General features: G+C 41.1%; 3 protein-coding genes across 6 annotated transcripts in view; 2 read left to right on the top strand and 1 right to left on the bottom strand.

The window, feature by feature from the left end:
• Nucleotides 1-3,864: 3,864 nt before the first annotated feature.
• Nucleotides 3,865-8,603, top strand: napba (N-ethylmaleimide-sensitive factor attachment protein, beta a; the record flags this gene model as incomplete). The annotated part of the gene is made up of 9 exons (XM_079229671.1): nt 3,865-3,939; nt 4,394-4,510; nt 5,320-5,366; nt 5,467-5,544; nt 5,624-5,679; nt 6,000-6,084; nt 7,306-7,410; nt 7,587-7,655; nt 8,451-8,603. Exons 1-9 carry the CDS (start codon nt 3,912-3,914, stop codon nt 8,601-8,603), a joined length of 738 nt encoding a protein of 245 aa, XP_079085797.1. The 5' UTR covers nt 3,865-3,911.
• Nucleotides 8,604-10,737: 2,134 nt separating this feature from the next.
• On the top strand, nt 10,738-18,679 carry cdc5l (CDC5 cell division cycle 5-like (S. pombe)). Its single transcript, XM_079229766.1, has 19 exons — nt 10,738-10,868; nt 11,802-11,905; nt 12,159-12,320; nt 12,483-12,610; nt 12,806-12,905; nt 13,069-13,195; nt 13,302-13,393; nt 13,845-13,989; nt 14,082-14,273; nt 14,969-15,117; nt 15,206-15,377; nt 15,768-15,932; nt 16,095-16,175; nt 16,300-16,551; nt 17,221-17,328; nt 17,417-17,506; nt 17,596-17,727; nt 17,984-18,064; nt 18,349-18,679. Exons 1-19 carry the CDS (start codon nt 10,824-10,826, stop codon nt 18,460-18,462), a joined length of 2,439 nt encoding a protein of 812 aa, XP_079085892.1. The 5' UTR covers nt 10,738-10,823; the 3' UTR covers nt 18,463-18,679.
• Nucleotides 18,680-18,766: 87 nt separating this feature from the next.
• Nucleotides 18,767-22,274, bottom strand: part of supt3h (SPT3 homolog, SAGA and STAGA complex component) — an 8,326-nt gene continuing 4,818 nt past the window's right edge. Inside the window, exons 4-12 of one of the 4 annotated variants that reach the window (XM_079229495.1) lie at nt 21,866-21,952; nt 21,659-21,749; nt 21,340-21,500; nt 21,162-21,237; nt 20,406-20,518; nt 20,202-20,306; nt 19,927-20,055; nt 19,022-19,111; nt 18,767-18,894 (exon numbers count right to left, since the gene is read on the bottom strand). In XM_079229495.1, the coding sequence (XP_079085621.1) occupies nt 18,853-18,894; nt 19,022-19,111; nt 19,927-20,055; nt 20,202-20,306; nt 20,406-20,518; nt 21,162-21,237; nt 21,340-21,500; nt 21,659-21,749; nt 21,866-21,952 (894 nt within the window). In that variant the 3' untranslated portion in view covers nt 18,767-18,852. The remainder of the gene's footprint in view (nt 18,895-19,021; nt 19,112-19,926; nt 20,056-20,201; nt 20,307-20,405; nt 20,519-21,161; nt 21,238-21,339; nt 21,501-21,658; nt 21,750-21,865; nt 21,953-22,274) is intronic. The other 3 variants (XM_079229493.1, XM_079229494.1, XM_079229496.1) reach the window with 3 other exon arrangements.

The raw sequence follows: 22,274 nt of genomic DNA, 5'->3' as shown, positions 1-22,274 counted from the left end.
CTGTCTTTCTTATGAATTTAACTCCATAATTTGCTCCTTAAAGTGCTGTTTTTTTTGGACTAAATCCTTGGGGAAATACCTGCCGCTTTACATCACAATAACAGGGGGCATTATGCTGCTTATAACTACTTTTACTTTGGATACATTTCAGTATTAAGTACAAGGAATTTGACTATACTTGCACTTAAGTACAAAGCTGAATGAGGTGAACATTGACTTAAATGCACAGATATAAATATATTTCAAAAAGTAACAACAACACAGTGAAATGCATAGTACAATAGTTTAATGATACAGAGTGCGACGGGTTAACATGGAATTATTAATGCAACAGGTTACTTTATATACATGAGGTCGTTGTATTTGGTAGAAGCCCATATACAGCATCCTTATATTTATATTGAGAATGATGCTATAAGCCACATGTAAAAAAAAAAAAGTGTTTACACTTTTGATGAACTTTTCCAGCATTGCTACTTTTTTATTTTTATTTATTTGTTTATTTTGCAGGGACAAATGCATGCTAATCAACAATACAACTGTAAGTGAGCCAGAGTTAGCATGAGAGACTAATTTCCATTTGCTGTTTGTTTTTATGGCAGCCTGAAAATACATTTTCAATAACACAATGCAACTAGATAGACAGACAGTAACGTATAGACAAAACTAATTCATAAAACTAATTCACTTTGAGGTGAGGTTGCAGATTGATATCAACTGAAACTTCACTAAAACGTGAATGTTCCCCTATCGAGAGCCGGTGTGTAGTTTGTCCCGTTTGGGCTCCTGTAGAAACATGGCGGTCGTTTTTCTCAGGTGATTATACATTACACTGCACACTTATGTGCAATATTTGAATATTTCTTCAATCCCTGATACATCCCACTGCCGGTAAGTGAAACAAACGCTATTCAATGAGAACCAGATGGCTGCATGTCCCCACCGTCTCCAGCAGGTGGCGGCAGCGAGCCGCAAACCACCCTTCTCGCTCGCCGTAGAAGAAGAGCCCGCAGTCTCCCAGCATCAGCACCAGCAGAGCCGTCTCTCTCTCCTCCGCTCGCCTCCTCTCCTCACTGCGGAACATCGGCCCGTCTCTCCCTCCTCTCGACCCCGGCAGCCATGGACAACACCGGCAAGGAGAAGGAGGCCATGCAGCTGATGGCTGAAGCCGACAAGAAGGTCAAGGCGTCCGGATCCTTCCTCGGGGGGATGTTCGGGTAATGGATGCTCTCCTTCTCCCTTTCCTGTCTCTGTTTACCTCTCTCTCGCTCTCTCATGTTTTTGGTATGTGGTGGTGGTGGCTGCTTCATGCACGCGCGGCCTCAAAAGATTGAGTGCTTCTGCTTTCCATCCGTTAAATCGTTGTTATAATAATAATAATAATAATAATCCCTATATGCGTCTCTCTGGTGCCCAAATAACGCGCCGCGGAGGCCGGATCAAACCCTGTTTTGTTCTTTTTTTATATATAGATTTATTATCCCTATAGTCATTAAACATCCATGCGCTGGGAGGATCACTTTCACTGTGACATTGAGTCCTTTTGCAAGATTTATTCTAAGGATTTTCATGGCGTCTTTCTTTCGTTCATCTTATCCCCAAATGTATTGAAGAGAAAGAAGAAGAAAAAAGAGCTGTCATCGCAGATAGCGTGGCCTCCGTGTCGTGGCCTGTAGAGACGTGCATGCGGGCTCGTGGACGCCGCTGCAGGTGCTGCGGGGGATTTGGGGAGCGGGTCTGCGCGCCGCGTCAGGCCGGGCTGGAGGTGCGGGGAGGCGGGGAGGAACCAGTCCGCGGTGATGCGGGGGTTGAGGTTTTTTTTCTTCTTTTTTTTGCGCGCGCGCGAGTGTGCGTGCGTGTGTGTGTGTGTGTGTGTGTGTGTGTGTGTGTGTGTGTGTGTGTGTGTGTGTGTGTGTGTGTGTGTGTGAGAGCGGATGGGAGTAGGCTGTTGGCCTTCATGTGTGGGAGGAGCCCATGTTTACATGTACAATGGAAACAATGTCATATAAATATGATATTATGTAACCCGAGAGAGATAAATAAGATACTTAGATAAATAAATAGATACATAGATGGACTGATTTACTGATTGATCAATCAACTTGCTGACTCAGGCTATTGATTGTCTCTTTTAGACAGTATTGCATTGAGAGTGCTGCAGATAGAGACATCATTATGTTAAGTAGTTTCCACTGAAACATTATATGTATTTACACTTGAATGTAGATAAATAAGACAAAAGGAATATTCAGTGTTTCAAAACCTTGAGGTTCAAGCCTCCAGTATTCGTCAACTCTGTCTAATTCTAAAATAAAACATTTTTTGGGGTTTTGGTTCGTCGGTGAGACAAAAGAAAAGACTTTTGAAGACTTTTTAAAACCATTGTCTGGCAATTAATTGAGGAAATAATCCGCAGTTTGATCGATAATGGAGATTATTTTTAGCTGCAGCCCTTATTTTAATTTATTCAGAAAGGACAGTGATCCATCCTGATGGAGGCCAACTCAGAACACACAAATAACCAAGTAAACGTCAAATAAAACCATAAATATGAATCTTAGAAGCACAACATGTCAAGCTAATTTGCCAATTAAGTATTTTACTCTTACATTTGATTGAAGGTTGAGTGCAGACAGAAATACTGCAGGTCTCACCCTTTCAGCAGATTCTTGACAGTTTGTCAGTTTAATCTAAATCCGGCTTCCTCATAAAGTCTCATGCTGTGCGTCGCCTTAAGCACCTTCCCAAGCCTCTGTCCACATGTTTGCATCCTCGTGATATGAAATCAATATTATATCAGATCAGCACGATAACGTCTCCAGGAATCAAACCCGAGAGCTGAAACGTCTGTTTGTTTTGCCCACACGGTCAGCAGCATGTTTATTTAATGAGTCTGAGCGTTTAGGGAAGAAGCAGAATCAGTTGTGGTCATTTAGTGGTTTCAGGACGAGAAAAAATGGGACATTTTATCTTATAAAATAGCTGGAAAGCCATAATACGACAATCAATGATGATCACACACATAACCAATCAATCAAACAGCGTCCAATCAGATACACACGTCCTTTATTGATACATGAAAGGAGATCTGGTTTGCGAGTCTTGGACAGTTTTGCAGAATCTGCATTATTGGTGTAATTAATAAAATGTCCTTTAAATGCTCTGCAGGGAGAGACGTCAACGTAATCAATTCAATGAAGGCCGTGCGTCACATTCAACAGATGCAGTTATATTATAGGAAAATTAAAAAGTTGTGCACTTTATAATGACAATTTGCAACCAGCATGGCAGTCACATGGCCACAGCTCACGTCTATAGAGATGCACGATGAGCCAAATGTACAATGGAGCCCATTTGAGATTATATTTGCACTGCATTAAAAAAAAAAGTTCAAACATCAGATTTATGCTTCATTGGAGGAAAAATATTAGATTGTTGAGCGTTTCAGCTGCAGGGCGGAACAGTGATGTCATCCAGCATGGACAACCCTGAATGCAAGCTTATATTACTGTTATTATTATTATTATTATTATTATTATTATTATTATTATTATTATTATTATTATTATTATTATTATTATTATTATTTTTATATCAGGGCACAAAGTCAGAGTGGGACTGTTTGCAACATGACATTAATACTGCTTAAAAAATAAATATATATATATTTCATTTGAAAATGTCATAATACATTACAACTTCATTCTTGAGGTGGCAAAATAAAATAATAAAATCTAATTTAAATTAACTTTGTTTGTCTTTTCCGTGTGTGTGTGTGTGTGTGTGTGTGTGTGTGTGTGTGTGTGTGTGTGTGTGTGTGTGTGTGTGTATGTGTGTGTGTGTGTGTGTGTGTTTCTAGGGGAAACCATAAGGTGGAGGATGCCTGTGAAATATACGCCAGAGCAGCCAACATGTTTAAGATGGCAAAGAACTGGAGTGGTAGGTGACACACACACACACACACACACACACACACACACACACACACACACACGCACACACACACACACACACACACACACACATTCTGCACACTAAACAGAAAAGAAACACATAAATTTGTACACAAACTCCCGCAGACACATTTATTTGAGTGTTGCTTGTTTTTTCATCCACAATTTCACAGGATACAAAAGATTCAGACACAGAAATATGAGCTTTAAACATATATATAAAATATAAATATAAAATATAAAACGCTGGATTTAAATATGAATATCCAGGACAGATGAGAGCAGATGTGCCAATAATAGATGCTGTGCAGAATTTAGCTCGTTTAGATGTGTGTTTGTGGTTCTGTTTTTGGTCAAAGGCAAGTTTTGTGACTGAATGTGTGTGTGTGTGTGTGTGTGTGTGTGTGTGTGTGTGTGTGTGTGTGTGTGTGTGTGTGTAGCTGCGGGGAATGCGTTCTGTCATGCCGCTCGGCTCCACATGCAGCTGCAGAACAAACTGGACTCCGCCACCAGCTTCGTCGACGCCGGCAACGCCTACAAGAAGGCCGACCCACAAGGTGAGCACACACACACACACACACACACACACACACACACACACACACACACACACACACACACACACACACACACACACTCCATCCGTCTTCCTTCCTGCTCTCCGTGTGCTCCTCTGATGAATTACAGCTGAAAGAGGTTTCTACTATCAAGTACATTTACTCAAGTACTGCGCATGAGTACAACGTTGTGTACTTGTACTCTACTTTAGTACTTCTACTCCGCTACAATTAAGAGGCAAATATTGTACTTTTTATTCCACTAGATCCATAACACTCCACTTAGATTCCACTTAATAATTCCACTTAGATCGATAATACAAAATATGACAAATACATTACGTCGCATTAGTTTTGGTTAAGGTATTGATCCCTCTAGTGGGTGAATGAACACATGAATGCATCAATATTTGTAACCCAAGAGTATAATATTCCGAAATGGCCCATCCTGCATAACGACTACTTTTCCTTTTGGGTATTTGAGTGCATTTTGATGCGAATACTTTTGTATTTAAGCTTTAAAACCCTGTTTGATCGCAGCTCTTTTCCTTGAAGGTGAGTGTTTCTCCTCTGTGCTCGAGCCGCCGTCTCGCCGTCAGAGTCGGGACCCCGAGGTCGTCCTGTTGGAGGATTAAACTGCGTCCCTGTTGCTCGGGGAAAATGTGATATCTGGCGTATTATGTGATGAGCTTAATGAAGCGCTGTGGGTTAGCAGGTTATAGCCACCGGGGGAGGAAGCTTTAATTCGACTAAGCAGACTCTCTTCCTCGTGTTCATCACTCCTTCCTCTCTCGCCTGTCTCCTTGTAGAGGCCATCAACTGTCTAAACCAGGCCATCGACATCTACACCGACATGGTAAGCCCCGCCTCCAACCGCCATACGGTCCCTGACGACCACTCTCATCTTTAAACAATGATAACGTGTGTGTGTGTGTGTGTGTGTGTGTGTGTCACAGGGTCGGTTTACCATCGCAGCCAAACACCACATCACTATAGCGGAGGTCTATGAAGCGGAGCTGGTTGATATTGAGAAGGTGTGTGAGAGGCTTTTAGGTTTTTGTTGAATATAAATGTGGATCTTCGGTGCTGACTCGTGTGTTTTGTGTTTTTTAGGCCATTGCCCACTATGAGCAGGCTGCAGACTACTACAAGGGAGAGGAATCCAACAGGTGTGTATCTAATACTCATTTAAGTCCATTTAAATGGAGCTGAAACAATCAGATTATCACTTTGCAGGTTTTTTTACAGCCTAGTTCAAATATTTTAACTGTTGATGTGAATGTCCTGCTCTTCCTTTTCTTACATTACGGTAAATTAAGCGAAATATCTTTGGGTTTTTGACAGTAGAAGACATTTTTTTCCATCTTTCACTATTCCCTGAAGTTTTCTAAAAAAAATGTTCCTCTTTTAGTACTTTTTGGGCGGCGGTAAGAATAGTGGCGCTCATCTTAGCCGTTAACTCTTTAGCGCTTCTTTCTTTGTGTTGCAGCTCCGCCAACAAATGCCTCCTGAAGGTCGGGCACTACAGCGCTCAGCTGGAGCTTTACCCCAAGGCCATCGAGATCTACGAGCAGGTACCGGCTGAGTGCAGCTCACGAAGCGGCGATGAGATGATTTAAATTCCTCCTGCGGCTCCGCACGAGAAACACGAAGACGACTGAAAACAAATAGTGATTTAGAATCACACGGTGTCAATAAACCAGCTTCACATTATGCAGGAGACTATTTAAAATGAAGATAATATCCCTTTAATCATTTTTTATAGTTGCAAATGATCAAATGTAATGTTAAATTGTTTCCGGTGGTGTCAGGGACTGTAGTTTTATTTGGCCGCATTTTCATTGTGAGGTGAAATAGGATGGTTAAAGTCCCTGTGAGGAACCTTTCACTGGTTCTGAAGCAGCAACGATTTAACCCGGATGCCTCCATGTGACCTACATGAGTAAATATGGACATAATCTTTAGATAGTTACTCTTAATGCGGTGGTTTCCTAAAGGGACCCTTAAACACATCGTCCACAGGGAGCAGAACCAACACATGGACGCTCCTTGTAGCTTTAAGGTTTCTACAATATGAATGAACATATTATACGTAATATTCACATTATTAACATGTATAGAACCTTTCTTAAACACTGTAAACACTGTACATGTTCATAGTTACCTACACTTAACACTTAACATATCATATTATATACATTTATTGCATTTTTGCACTCTCCTATTGTTGTTGTTATTTTTATTTTATTATTATTTTGTTTTTATTTACACCTTAATATGCACATACATACTTGTACTCATGCACTTCTACTGTTTAAGTTAATTTAATTTAATTCCTAAATTAATACTCTGTTATTCTTTCTTTCATACAGCTATTGTATTGTTGTTGTTATTTTGATCTTTATTCTATTAGTATTATTATTGCATATATCTTTCATCCCTGTTGTTTTTATATCTTATCTTATCTTATTTCCTGTGTAAATGGCTGCTACGCGACACTAAATTTCCCTTTGGGGATTAATAAAGTATATATTCATTCATTCATTCATTCATTATTCATTCATTTCTTAGGTCAAAAGTTGTTTATTGCTTTAAAGTTTCTACAACATTAATGAACATATACTACATAATATTCACATTATTAACATGTATAGAACCTTTATTAGGTCAAATGTTGCTCATTGCAGCTACCATAAACAATAAGTCAAACTAATGCATGTGATCTTTTATTTTGTTAACTTCCTGTCTGATCAGCTGCTGTCATGTTGTGTGTTTTCTGCATGCGTGTGTTTCAGGTTGCCATGAACACCATGGACAACCCTCTGTTGAAGTACAACGCCAAAGAGTATTTCTTCAAGGCGTCACTGTGTCACTTCATAGTGGACGAGCTGAACGCCAAGGTACACACACACACACACACACACACAGAGAGAGAGAGAGAGAGAGAGAGAGATAGAGATGCCCTGTTCACACCTGGCACCCAAATTAAATGTGTGTGTGTGTGTGTGTGTGTGTGTGTGTGTGTGTGTGTGTGTGTGTGTGTGTGTGTGTGTGTGTGTGTGTGTGTGTGTTGCAGTTGGCCATAGAGAAGTATGAGGAGATGTTTCCAGCCTTCTCAGACTCCAGAGAGCTCAAACTCTTAAAGGTACATTTCTGTTTTTATTGTATTTTTTTATCTCTATCTCAACATTTATATTCTTTAATACAAGTAAAAAAAAAAAAAGTGCTCAGCAGTTCAAACTGAAGCGTGTATGAATATTGTATTTAAGGTCATGTTTGCAACCGTCATCAACAGCTCATGATCACAAAAGTTTAAAATGATCAGTTATATTCACAATAGTTTTTTATAAAAAAAGCATGTAAATTTCCCAATTTTTTTTAATGGATATGAGCACTTTCAAGTCATAGCGAAATGGGAAACACGTCCACAGGGTTTAATATATATATATATATATGGCCCAAATATTCTATTCAGATGTCGGATATTCATATCTCGTTAACCGTATATGTTTTCTGGTAATTCGGTAAACTCATTGTTTTGTATACTGTTGAGTGAACTGTCGAGCTTTACTGCAAATGAACAAAAAATATATATATTTCCATGTATACTTTTGTCAATGGCATTGCATAAAAAAATGCTATGTTATCGTCATGTAGCCCTTTAAGCCCTCACCCTAACCCCTACTCCTATTTATGGTTTGAGTTGTGTTTAGAGGTTGTACATGGGGATTATATATTATTGTAGCCCTGATTTTTATGTTTAATTTGATAGCTAACATGTTTTTTTCTTGATTTCTACCTTGTGACCTGATATATATATATATATATATATATATATATATATATATATATATATATATATATTTAGGGAGTTAAATTACGTGTCACAAAACGTGCATTTGCCTCCGAGCCCTTTCAGTAAGCTCTGTGTTTTCTTCAGAAACTGCTCGACGCCCACGAGGAGCAGAACAGCGAGGCGTTCACGGAGGCCGTGAAGGACTTCGACTCCGTGTCCCGTCTGGACCAGTGGCTGACCACGATGCTGCTGCGCATCAAGAAGACCATCCAGGGAGACGCCGGGGACCTGAAATAGAGAGTTTAGAGATATAGGGGAGAAAGGGGGGGTGGGAGGGTGTAATTAAACGAAAGGAAGGGAGAAGTGTTAAGATGTGTTTTGGTGGGATAAAGAAGAGAGACAGGTGGAAGGAGGGAGGGAGTTTACAGTTGTACATATCAGTCTGCATGTGACCCCGTCCCGCTAAGCATCACCTTTAAACCACCTTTAGACCGCCCCGTGTCCCCGGCCCTTCAGTATTGTTCCCGTAACACTGGACAGAGAAATTAAAAAAAGGTGTGTGAGTGTGTGCGTGTGTGTGGGAGAGAGAGAGAGAGAGAGAGAGAGAGAGAGTGTGTGTGTGTGTGTCCACTGCAGTAAAGTAAATTATACACTATTTGATGGGAAAGTGTGCCGCTTATATCAGATTTAAGGATATATTATATTTAAGAAAAAACTAAAAGGGATAACAATCTTATTTATGAGATTACGCATATATTATTGTCGATACTGAAAATATTATTTATGTTTATTATGGTACTCAGTGTTACGATTTGTCTTAATATTTTAGGTATTAGCTCCTCACCTCCCGTCTTTTATCCTCCTTCACTCCCTCTCCTCTTCTGTTCCTCGTCTCCCTTCGTCCTCTCCTCACCCTCCTCATCGTCAGTGATGTATCACCCATTGTGATTGGTTGGTTCTTTGTCTTCTGGCCGTCGGTTGGTCGGGTCAGTTAGCCACCAGCGCTTAACCCCTCCCCCCCGTCACTGCCTCGTTTGTGCATGTCTGTTGTCATGTTGATGTAAGTGTTCTCCGTGTCGTGCTAACGTGTGAAGAACATACATGTAGCCTGGTATCATTTGTGTGAAATCAGTAAATATGTACCTCAGAAACCGAGTTGAAATAAAAACATCAGCGCTCCAGATATCAGACTTTTCATTTGGTATGAATGTATTTATTTTTAGGTGGTCGGATCTCGCTTCAGCTGCTTCAAGCGATGACTGGCTGTAAAGCCAAGGTCAAATCATGACATCATAGCACTGAGTGCACTTTGATGACGCAGGCCATGATGTCATGCTGCAGCAATGACTGTGCCCAAAATACAACACTAGTTTGGATTAAATCAAAGCTTGATTTTTAGTTAAACAAATATTTGTAGCTTGTTTTGTCCCTTAAAGTGACCTTTATTCTCTGGACTTGTTCTACGCCAATTAAAGAGTGTTTTGGGGTTGTTTAGATGAGGAGTTTGGGTCTACTTTACTTATCTCTGGCAAGAAAAAGAGGCAACTCTGAACTGTAAAATCATGGTAATAAAAATGTTTCACTTATGGAGTGCTTGTGAATGGACAGCAGGAAGAGTTTTGAAATGCTTTACTCAGTGTTCAAAGACATCGCCCATCTTTGGTCTAAAATGTTGCTTTTTATTGGCAAGTGCAGGTAAATCCAACAAGGGGATGCTATTACATTGAACAAATTAAGTTGATATCATAATAACAATGATAGAGGCGCCCTACTTAGCGTTATTGAATATTAGCTACAGTCGACTAATAACATATAGACTGGAGATTTGTCATAATTATGACCTGCATATAATTATGAGTACAGATGATAGCATATGGCATCATTAAACTATTAGCTATATATGTCTTATTTCTTTAAATTATCATGATTGTGTTTTAACTACCGATTGTCCCCTCGAAATGATTGAAAAGTTGTGTAATTCATTTTGATTTGTACATTTGAAGTACGCCTAATTATTGTGTGACACTTTTTCGTATCGTCAAGATGTGAACTAATAATGAATTATAATAAAATATATATATATATACAATAATATCGACAACACATTTTGACAGACCCGTTTAATTTTGCAACATGTTTATTTAAATATTATTTAACACTATTATTTTAAATATTATTTAACATTATTAGTTCTTATATTATTTAACATTATTATTTGTTAAATTATTGTATTTATTCATATTTAATTGTATTTCATATTAATTAATTAGATATTATATTCTAATATTTTATTGCAACACTCCAGTCCAGCAGGTGGCGCTCATGCGCCTCTCAGATGGTTCGCCAACCGGCCGCCAAACACTAAGTCGGAAGCGTTATTCTGCGACACAAGTTTCCGGTGTGTTGCACGTTCGTTGCTCTCTCGCGTCGGATTGTGAACGCCACTTTTCTCCACAACTGGTCGAAAGTCTGTAGCAACCGTTTTTCTGAAGGAGGAGGAAGCAACGAGCCGCCAAGATGCCGCGAATCATGATTAAAGGAGGCGTCTGGCGCAACACCGAGGTGCGTGTTTACATGGCTCTGCGTTAGCTCGAAGCTAACCTATCATATGAGCCGGGTCACGAAGTAAACGCTTCACTTTACGGGGTTTTACCCGCCAATAAAGTTTTGTTTTTTATCTGAGTTTCTGTCAGCGACGTCGAATGAGTTTATTTCACGTTACCGAGTGCATTTGGTTGCTTTAACTGACGCTTTTAGTTAAAGATGGCTACGGCGTTAGCAAACATGGCATCTTAGCATGTGAGCTAACGTCAAGTGAGGAGACCAGTTAGGATGTTTGTCAGCTACGGAAAGACCCATAGATTAAAAGATACAAGTACTTTATTAATCCTAGAGGTTCATTTCACTGTTTCTGAAGTTTAATGCACAAAGATACACAAATATAACGAGAAAAACAAGCTCTAAAATGTTTCTCATCAATATAGTAAAGCGTTAAATGTTATTGTCAACAATAACTTAAAATAAGTTATTTGTTACTCTACATATAACTGACTTATGTTGTCCAAGAGGTGTCAAATAAAATGACATGTCACGTTTTGTGTGGAAAGTACTGCAGAACATATAAAGAGGGTGATTTCAGAGTGTTTTCACTAAAAACAGGACTAACTTGAGAATGTTAAGTTACAAAATGACCTGAATCTCCAGGAGCTTGTTTCTCTGGATGCATTTTAGGAATTATATGGCTCAAGAAAAGGCTCGTCTGGTTGTAGATGTTATTGTTTAATGAGCCTGTTGATGAGTTTGCAGGATTGTTTAATTTGTTAGTCCTTTGTTTACATTTTAAATTGTTATGCATTTTCTTTTCGTGCCTGAAACTATCATTATGACAAAGGAAGGTATCTGTTATTGATCATTTATGATTGATCGCATCAAAAACAACGGCATGATCAAACTTAACGTGTGCCTGACGCTCTTCTAATCTTCTTATTCATGCAGGATGAGATCCTCAAAGCAGCGGTGATGAAATATGGCAAAAACCAGTGGTCTCGTATTGCCTCCCTGCTGCATCGCAAGTCTGCCAAACAGTGTAAAGCCAGATGGTGAGTCTTGTAGAAGTGTACATAATTTATTACCAAGATACACTTGAGAACGCACCATAATAATGGAAGGAAAAGATTATTCTGAAAGACGTCTGAATCTTTCTGTTGTAGTTGTTGTTTTGTTAGTCTTCTCTCTGCCCTTGTGTCCTCTGCTCATCTGATGTCTCCCATGCAAAATACATCTTTGATCCTAATTTGGTTCTCGGTTGTTGTTTTAAACGGTTCTTAATCTTGTTTTTGTGTCCGTCTGCAGGTACGAGTGGTTGGACCCCAGCATCAAGAAAACAGAATGGTCCAGAGAAGAGGAGGAGAAGCTTCTCCATCTGGCCAAGCTGATGCCCACTCAGTGGAGGACCATTGCTCCCATCATAGGACGCACTGCTGCCCAGTGCCTGGAGCACTATGAATACCTGCTGTACGGTTTTATCGTATTTCATACACATGTATACACCACATAGGCTTAATATCTGTAATTATATTGTACGTTCGAAGCAAACTCTTGACCTTGATTGTAAGATACTTTGCAATGCAATGTGTGAAGCATCTCAATTGAGTATATTAATTTGTGTGTGTATAGAGACAAGGCGGCACAAAGAGACAATGAGGAAGAAGTGGGAGACGACCCCAGGAAGTTAAAACCAGGAGAGATCGACCCTAATCCTGAAACTAAACCAGCCAGACCCGACCCTGTGGACATGGACGAAGGTCTGTTAACGCACCTGAAACAATGACATCTGACCTTTTGCAGAAACTTCCAGAATCTATTTAGTCCTTGTGATTGTTATAGTTTCAATTAAAATAAATCCAATCCAACTGCTCTTCCGTGTTTGTGTTTCTGGGTGATGGCATATGTGTCCGAAACGAAATAAATTGATTCTGTGTCTCTCTCATTATCTGCAGATGAGCTGGAGATGCTGTCAGAGGCCAGGGCTCGACTGGCCAATACCCAGGGCAAGAAGGCCAAGAGGAAGGCCAGAGAGAAGCAGCTGGAGGAAGCCAGGTACACACACACACACAGTATTTACTTATACTCGGTTATAATTGCTTTAATCAACAATTTCCTCAGAAATATAATAAACAAAATGTCGTGCCCGGTGTTTTTCCTGGGAAACCTACAAAACATAATTGAGTTTTTGTGCGTCTCCCCTCTATTTCGGCTGCAGGCGTTTGGCCGCTCTGCAGAAGCGCAGAGAGCTGAGAGCGGCTGGAATCGATGTTCAGAAGAAGCGGAAGAAGAAGAGAGGCGTAGACTACAATGCTGAAATCCCCTTCCAAAAGAAACCCGCGGCGGTAACAACCATCAGCTGTTTTTGTCCATTTCATCCAACAAACTCGCAGCATATTGTCTCAGCTTGATATCACAGTTTATTTATTTAAACATTTTGTTCGCTTCCAGGGTTTCTATGACACCAGCATGGAGCAGTACAACGCTCTGGAGCCAAACTTCAAACGGCTCAGGCAGCAGCACCTGGAAGGAGAGCTACGCAAGTCAGTAACATTACACACTATACTTTATGCACACATTTATGATTGCATCACAACACACACAAAGTACAATAAACACAAACCACAGCCCAAAAAAAAGAATCATATTCACGGCTGTGCAGAATGTTAATTTGTATCTTTCGAAGCTTCTGATGTTGAATAAAGCTTTTAATGTTGCCGCCACACTAAATTAAAGTAGATGAAATAGTATATTACTACTGATATTAGTGTCGCTGGTATTTATCTGCAACTGTGCATAAATACTGCTTTTCAAAGTAGATTTTTAGAACGTCAACATCATGAAAGAAGCTTTGAACTATTCACATTAGCAATGTTCAACATCATTAACACAAAGATTAAATATAAAACAGTTATCTATACATAATCGATGCACATTGTACATCATACACAGTGAGGTTTTTATTCACGAGCTGTTTTGTGTGTCTGTCGGTAGTGAGCAAGAGGAGAGGGATAGAAAGAAAGATAAAGCGAAGATCAAGAAGAAGAAAGAGAGCGATCTCCCGTCCGCCATCCTGCAGACCAGCGGCGTGGCCGAGTTCACCAAGAAGCGCTCCAAGCTGGTTTTACCGACCCCTCAGGTACCCGCCTGTACCACTTTGAGCTTAATGCCTCGTTGGTCCCAAAACGAGCCCGGTAATAATCAGTGTTTTTAATTCCACGCTCTTTACAGATCAGCGACATTGAGCTGGAGGAAGTCGTCAAACTGGGCGTCGCCAGCGAGGTCGCCCGGCAAGCGGCGGAGGAGAGCGAGAGCGGGAACTCGGCCTCCTCCGCCCTGCTGTCGGAGTACAGCGTCACCAACGCCATGTCGGCCGGGCTGCGCACCCCACGCACCCCCACGGTCCAGGACAGGATACTGCAGGTAACACACACACACACACACACACACACACACACACAGAACACGTGGACACTTCAAACACACACTGGAGTTTTTATATTCAAGATTCAAGATATTTTGATTGTCATATGCACAGATAACAGACAGTTACTCCGTACAATGAAAAGCTTATTTTACTCGGTACTCCTTACACACATAATTATAATAAACTTAATGTACAAATATTTGACTTAAGAATAACACAACATTGCTATAAATGCTAATAGGCACACAAATATGACAACAGTATTGCACAATCAGTTTTTACATTTTAATTTTAACTCATAACTAGCACTTACAGTATTGAAAATGTTTACTTTTTATCATGTTCAATAGATTTTTGAAAAGTTAAAAAATAATAATAATTAAAAAAGCTAAACAAAGAACATCTCTGTTTAGCTTTTAATTATTGTTGTTGTTGCTGTCAGGACTGTTACACCCCTAATTGAGATCAGCATACATTTAAACAACATATATAATGGTTAAGATAAAACATTTAACAATGCAAACAACACATCTTGGTCTTTTGGAGACCTCTTTATCTTCTATTTTAATTATAATTTACTCATATTTTTCTGATTTATTTAACTTTTTTTACACGTAGAGTTTACGTTCACATCTTTGGACGTAAAGGAGCTCGCTCTGTGTTTTAACATTTACTCTCCGTCTGTCTGCAGGAAGCCCAGAACCTGATGGCTCTGACCAACATCGACACGCCTCTGAAGGGCGGCCTCAACACGCCGCTGAACGAGAGCGACTTCAGCGGCGTGACGCCCAAGATGCAGCAGATCCAGACGCCCAACACCGTCATCACCACACCGTTCAGGTACCGGCGCCGCGTCGCCTCCGCTTCAACAATTACGCCGAAAACCAGCCGGTGCCGTCTGTGTTGACGCTCGTTTTGTTTCCCACAGAACCCCCGGACAGGGGCAGGGGCAGGAGGGCCTGACCCCCCAGGCCGGAGGAGCGCTGACCCCACGCGGGCCCGTGACCCCGGGTTTGACCCCGGCCCGCACGCCGCTGAGAGACAAACTGAACATTAACAGCGAGGAGCAGCTGGCCGACCAAGTGTTCACCAAACACATGGTAATGACCCAGAGAATACACAACTCTGGATATGTGGACATTTTTTAAAACCGTAAGACAAGTTTTGAGGTGACGTGCAAATTTATATTTTTTATAAAAAGTACAATATTTTTAAAGACTTTACTGTCACATTCTGGTTGTGCAGATTGTACAACATGTAGACGCATAATTAAGCAATATGTTTTAAGGGAACCTCCCCAGTTTTTTTTCTGCCGCAGTATAAAGTATGAAGCCTATTTAACAACAAAGATCCCTGAATAACTACATCGTCAACCAGGGATTTTTTTTTTTTTTTTGCAATGTAAAATAAATGCTGCACTCGGCTTTTTGGGGATTCATGAGAATACGAAATAAGAAGACGGATTAACAGCTGTCCCTCTTCCCTCGCAGCAAAGGGAGAGCCTGCAGCAGCTGAGGCAGGGCCTGCTGTCACTTCCTGTTCCCAAGAACGACTTTGAGATCGTTCTCCCGGAAAACGCAGAGAAGGAACTGGAAGAAACGGAAGGGGAGTCGGGATTCATCGAGGACTCTGCGGACATAGAAGCACGCAAGAAGGTATGAGCACACACACACACACACACACCGGCAAATCACCTCAAACGTTTTGTTTTGGGGATGATATGATTCTGGTGAGTGCATAGCCTCATACATGATGTAAACCTGTACCTGTAGTTCAAATAAAGTTTGTCAAACTAAGGCTTTCCGTCCGTCTCTCAGGCCGTACGGGATGCAGAAAGAGAGAAGGAGCTGAAGCTGCGACACACTGCTGTTCAGAGGAGCCTCCCCAGACCCACCGAGGTAACGCACACACACACACACACACACACACACACTTCCTGCTGGGTTTGGATTTCACAATCGTTGCGTTGGAATAACCCGGGAGCAAGATGGATGATGCCGTCTATTCTTTGTCTCTGAAAAGGTGAACGAGTCCGTCCTGCGCCCGTCCTCCATGGAGCAGCTCTTGGACCTGCAGCTGGCCGAGGAGCTGATCAAACAGGAGATGATCACCATGCTGCACCACGACTGCCTGCACCACCCGACCGGCAACGCGGCCAGTCAAGTGCAGCGCGGCAAAGCCAGAGGCCCCGCCTCCACGTCCAACAACGCCTCGCATATAGCGTACCTGGAAACGCATTTCTACAAGCCGGTCAGCACCGAGGACATGGAGCAGGTGACGTACACACCGGCAGCATTTCGTTTAGACCTTTATTTACATGTATCTACCATTTTATTCATATATTCCACTGCTTTTGTGAACCTAAGACCTTCTGTAAACCAATTTCAAGCACCGAAACCATTCGACCACCTGAGTAAAGTTATGTTTTCACAAGATTCAATTTTTCAGCTTTACAGTCATATTTTCTCTTTACACTTTTGCCTTATGACAATGGTGCCTCATTACACAGAGAGCTGAGATTGTTCTGCAATTGTTGATGTGACACATGGGTATGTTTCTCATATGCAAGTGCCTTAAAAGGTGACTAAGAAATTATGTAAAATCGAGAAAATGACCTCAGGTTAAGCAGTCTTCTATTTTAATTTACTAAATGAACATCATGCTGCATTGAAGAAGAATTGAAGCTAGATATTGAGACATAAACTCATGTTTACAATGTTTACTGAGGGAATAAATCAAGAGAAGTAGTACAGTCATTTTCTCAGACTTCTATACAAGCAGAGCAGTTGCCCCCTGGTGGCCAGTAGAGAGAATGCACTTTTAAGACCCAGAGACCCTTGATTTGGTCATTAAAATGTGAGTGTGTGAGCCAGTGATGGATGTCAATATTCTATGTATAAGAAGTGCGTATTAATGATGATGAACTGTTGTGTTGACGAACAGGCAAAGACGGTCCTGGCAGCAGAAATGGAGGTGGTGAAGGGAGGAATGGGCCACGGGGATCTCAGCATGGAGGCCTACAGCCAGGTGTGGGAGGAATGCTACGGACAGGTGAGCATCCCTCTGATGATGAAGGCAATCTGTCTTTTTTGTTGTCAGTATCTGTTGCTTGATGTGGTCTGGCTCTCTCCCTCTGCAGGTTCTATATCTACCTGCTCAGAACCGGTACACCAGAGCCAACCTGGCGTCAAAGAAAGACCGAATTGAAAGCCTGGAGAAAAAACTAGACGTGAGAAAGCACACCAGGGCATGAAAAGCGAATTAAATTGTGCACTTCTTCTATTTTTAAAGCACCGCTGCAACTCTTATCTGTCTCAGGTGAACCGAGGCCACATGACAGCGGAGGCCCGGAGAGCAGCCAAACTGGAGAAGAAACTGAAGATCCTGCTGGGAGGGTTCCAGTCCAGAGCCCTGGGGCTCCTGAAGCAGCACAGTGAGCTCTGGGAACAGGTACTGAGTTTAGAAATGAGCCCCCGGTCATCCTTCTTCATCCTTCTTCTTGAATCTGAAGAGATTTGTTGCCGATTTCCTCTTTTATTTGTCAGTTTACAGAAGTTACCAGTGAAATAGATCAGTGGAATATTAAATATCGATCTGAAATGATAAAACTACCTGCTTTGTAGTCCGTTCTCCTGTAGCGTATGGATCATATTGGTACAAATATAATGTATAAATGCAATAATGTATTACTAATGGTGGCCACCAGGTGGAGCAGTCGGCCACAGAGCTGGAAACCTTCAAACAGCTGAAGAAACAAGAGGATACTGCGATTCCCAGGAGGAAAGAGGTAATTATTTTCATTAATAAATCTGTAAACGTGTATATTCTATTTAACTAAAAAGCTACAATAGTGTGAAACAATTAACCAAGTATATATAGCATATCAAGCTAACATTATTCAACTGTTTCACATTTTAAATATTTCTTTTTGGAAGTTGGTCAGACAAGAAAAACATTTTGAATATTAAATACATCTTACCTTGGACACAGTTAAATGAGTGATTGCGTAAGGTGTGTCTGACCTCATTCACAGGCTATTTATTTATTAAATATCACCATTCTGTGTTTCAGGCCCTGCGGGAGGACGTGGAGCGGCAGATGGAGCGTGAGCGAGAGCTCCAGCAGAGATATGGCGACATTGTGATGGAGAGAGAGGGGCTGATCACCGGCGATCAGAAGTACTGAACACGTCCACTTCAATACTCGTTATGATACGTGGACAAAGCAAGCGGCTGCATTTCCAATCATCGATAAGCAAACAAGCTTTCTCGTCGTATTGAAAACGTTTGTCTCTTTTTCTTTCAACATTTGCGTCAATTCCAGAGCTGAGGCCCGCCTCCCTGTTGCTATGTCACAAGCTGAGTTCTGAGCATGCTCAGTAGTGCGTTGTATTTCTGTAATGGTGACCAATAAAGATGTTTTTTTTTCCAAACTGACTATTGTCTCACTTTGTGTGTAATAATAAAACAGATTAGTATTCTGTGCAAACGAGGGTTTACTGAAAAGTCTTTATTACAACAGTAGAACAAAAAAACGTTTTATTCGTGCAGATACTCCTGAGAACAGGTTTCATCTTCAGCAGGCGAGGAACGCCATCCCTCTCCTCCAATAAGCACTCTGAGACAGAAGGGGAGGGGTTACTATCCGCTCATATTTAACAAAAGGACTAGCATGTCATCGGTATGTGAAGGAAGTATTGAGATGCTTTAAGTAGAAATACGACGTTAGCTGTGCGTCTACGTACCGTGTGCCTGTAGCTGTATCTTCTGATCGCCTCCCGGATGTGAGCGGGCTGGATGGCTCCACTGGGCGGCTCCACTGCAGCCGGACTGCTCTGGAACACAGACTAGAGTATTAGTACAGAGTGAATATGTGTGTCTGTACTTTGTACTAACATGTCTGTGTTTTAACAGACAAAGGCAACACTGACCTCAAACACTAATTAGGTTATTCAGATATTTGTTAGAATCAATGCATTATATATATTATATATGCAGATATTTGTAGCAATGCATACATGCATAGTGCCCTTTATACACTCAGTGAATACTGTTCTAATTTTTGCACCTTATGATATGTGTTCTTATACTATTAGCATTTATAGCAATGTGTTCTTAATTCTGTGTGGAAGGAGGAGCGAGCTAAATAAGTTTTTCATTGTATGGAGTAACTTATCTGTATATGACCATAAAATATCTTTAATCTTGAATTATATTTAACCTGTTAAGCCCTTTTATATCAGGAAAATCAAGAAAAAAAGTCATGGTATGAATCCCTCCCCCACCCAAAAAACAAACATGTAAGGTATCAAATTAAACATAAAAATCAGGGCTACAATAATATATAATCCCAATGTACAACCTCTAAACACAACTCAAACAATAAATAGGATTAGTTATTAGGGTTAGGGCTTAAAGGGCTACGAAATATTTGAATGTGTCATATGTACACACACGCACCATTACTGGAGGTACATGACTGCATTTCATGACATCATAAAATACTAAATTTAAGTTTTTTGGCACAGTAAACTTCATCTTTTGAAATACTACTATGAATACTATATCACTTTTTTTCCAATAGTTTAATTTTATACACTTTCACACCAAAGTAAAACGTTTTTTCATAATAACGACTAGATATATACACCTTCTTGCGTTTTCTCTGTCTTGCCCTGCCGTCGAAACTGCCGTTACCCTGTGGGAGGGGCTTCGCCGCGTGGGAGGAGCCTGGAGTAGAAGGGGGCGTGGCTTCAGGTGAGTCTGGATCCTTCTTTACCTGGAAAAATGGAAATCAGATGTTACTTTCTGACAAAAACAAAACTGTGTGTGTGTGTGTGTGTGTGTGTGTGTGTGTGTGTGTGTGTGTGTGTGTGTGTGTGTGTGTGTGTGTGTGTGTGTGTGTGTGTGTGTGTGTGTGTGTGCCTCAGGATGAGTGTTGTAGTGGATGTAGCTGGCAGCGATCACATGACTGATGGGATTTGTTTTTGCAGTCATTTCTTGCTTCACCAGCAGAGACAAATCCACAATCTGGAGAAGGAGGATGAATAATAATTTCATAAAAACACACGTATAACGTCGACGCCGCCGTTAACCGGAGATGTGCGACGTCGTGAGTAAACGTGTTACCTGGGCGACCGTCTCAAAGGCCAGGTAGGACAGGATCTCCATGGAGACGCTGTTGGGTTTCAGCTCCAAGCTGCTGCAGTCCAGCCAGTCCCGAAACTTTGACGCCTTCTTAGCTGGAAACAACACACACACACACACACACACACACACACACACACACACACACACACACACACACACACACACACACACACACACACACACACACACACACACACACACACACTTTTTTACAATACTTTTTACATGTTGTGTCAATGTATCAATCAGTCAATGAACAGAACTATTTAGAAACTGGATTAATTGTCAATTAGCAAGTAAAAAAATTCCAATTCCATCTTCACCAATGTGAATATTGGTTGCTTTTCTCTGTTTTATATTATTGTAAACTGAATACGTTTGTGTTTTGGACTGGACTTTATTTATTTTGTATTGTTTGAAGATAAAGATGCCGCTCTAAACAAGTTCTGACATTCAGAGTCTTTGTCCTCCAATCTGCTGGTTCTGCTAAAGGAACAATGCGTGAGATGTTTGTTTTTATATTGTATCCCTAAATAATCTGCACAGATAACTAATCATTTAGTATTAATTATATTTGGTCGTCTGCAATTTTAGTCATGCAGAACAGGGCCTCACATCAACGCTTTGAGATTCTGCGGCATCATCAAAGAAAAAAGGAAAGCTACGCAAACTATATCCCTGTTTTTTTTTTTTTAATAAACTTGGATTATTAGAGTCACTTGATTAAAATCTCACCAAAGCTGAGCTGCCGACTCTCACAGAACTCGGCGTACTGGCCCTGGTCCATCGCTCGGGTCTGACGCTCTAAACGCTGGAGACACAAACAACCAATAATCACCATCGATCTTTTAAAAAAAAAAAAAAAAAAAAAAAATCTACTGTGGTCTGGAGTCACATCACGAAGACGCCGAACCTCCATCCGCTCCTGTTTCACGGGGTCGACTTCCTGCCGCTCGGCCAATGAGAGCAGCTCTCCGGTCTGATCCATCCACACCAGGAAGTCCTGGGCCAATCGCTGCCTCCGCTGGTTACCGGCGGCAACGCCAGCAGCACCTGCAGCCGCAGCCGACTTGTCTGCAAACACAACAGCAACAACAACGAAATTAAAGTTCATATGAATGTGACATCTGGTTTTCAAACATGTTTTTAAAGCAGATGAGCTGCAAGACAAAGTAACACACATCTCAGCAGCCAGCATGAATGATGTCATAACATTTTGAGCGTGCATATACCCGCGTCTTGCTCCTCGTCCTCCAGAGTTTTGAGTAGTTTGGATTTATAATCTCTAAACTGGAGATATTTCAATAACCTCGCCACCTTCCTCTGGAGACGTGGAAGCAGAGGAAAAAAGAAAAAAGGTGAAGAGAATCAATACACAGGTGGAGACGATCCATCAATCATAACGAGGCTCTTTTCCTGTGTGTGTGTGTGTGTCTCACCTTGTCACGCCTCATCAGGAACAGGATGTCCTCGGCTGAGATGACCCTTGACCCCCGGAGCGACGCCCCCTCGCAGGCCTGATGCAGCTGATGGACGAGCAAACCGGGTCGGTCCAATTAGCATCACGAGTTCCATTAATCATGGAGCGAGTTTAAAGATTAAAGGTTCAGGAGCGAGAGGATGAGCGGCTGCCAGAGAGCAACAATAACCTTCTATAATATAAATAACCTTCTGGAATCAGTTCATATATGAAGTTACAGCGGTGATTAAAACAACTGCCTGTTTTCTCTCATCGGCTAAATACAGATTATTCTTTTCTTTAAGATTCGCTTCATGATCTTACATTTCTGTGGCATAAAGCAAGTTAAAGATAAAAATTACTTTGCCACCCTGTGAATATACTGATCA

This window comes from Taurulus bubalis (assembly GCF_910589615.1).
Source record: "Taurulus bubalis genome assembly, chromosome: 14".
Taxonomy (NCBI): domain Eukaryota; kingdom Metazoa; phylum Chordata; class Actinopteri; order Perciformes; family Cottidae; genus Taurulus; species Taurulus bubalis.
Note: the sequence above shows the minus strand (reverse complement) of the source record. Positions and strands in the feature narration are given on the sequence as shown.

Bases quoted from the DNA above. Each gene is read 5' to 3' on its own strand.
- cdc5l (XM_079229766.1), top strand. From the start codon at position 10,824: ATGCCGCGAATCATGATTAAAGGAGGCGTCTGGCGCAACACCGAG. The intron at 12,321-12,482 runs GTACGGTTTTAT...GTGTGTGTATAG, and splicing joins GAGCACTATGAATACCTGCT to AGACAAGGCGGCACAAAGAG. The intron at 15,118-15,205 runs GTACCGGCGCCG...TGTTTCCCACAG, and splicing joins GTCATCACCACACCGTTCAG to AACCCCCGGACAGGGGCAGG.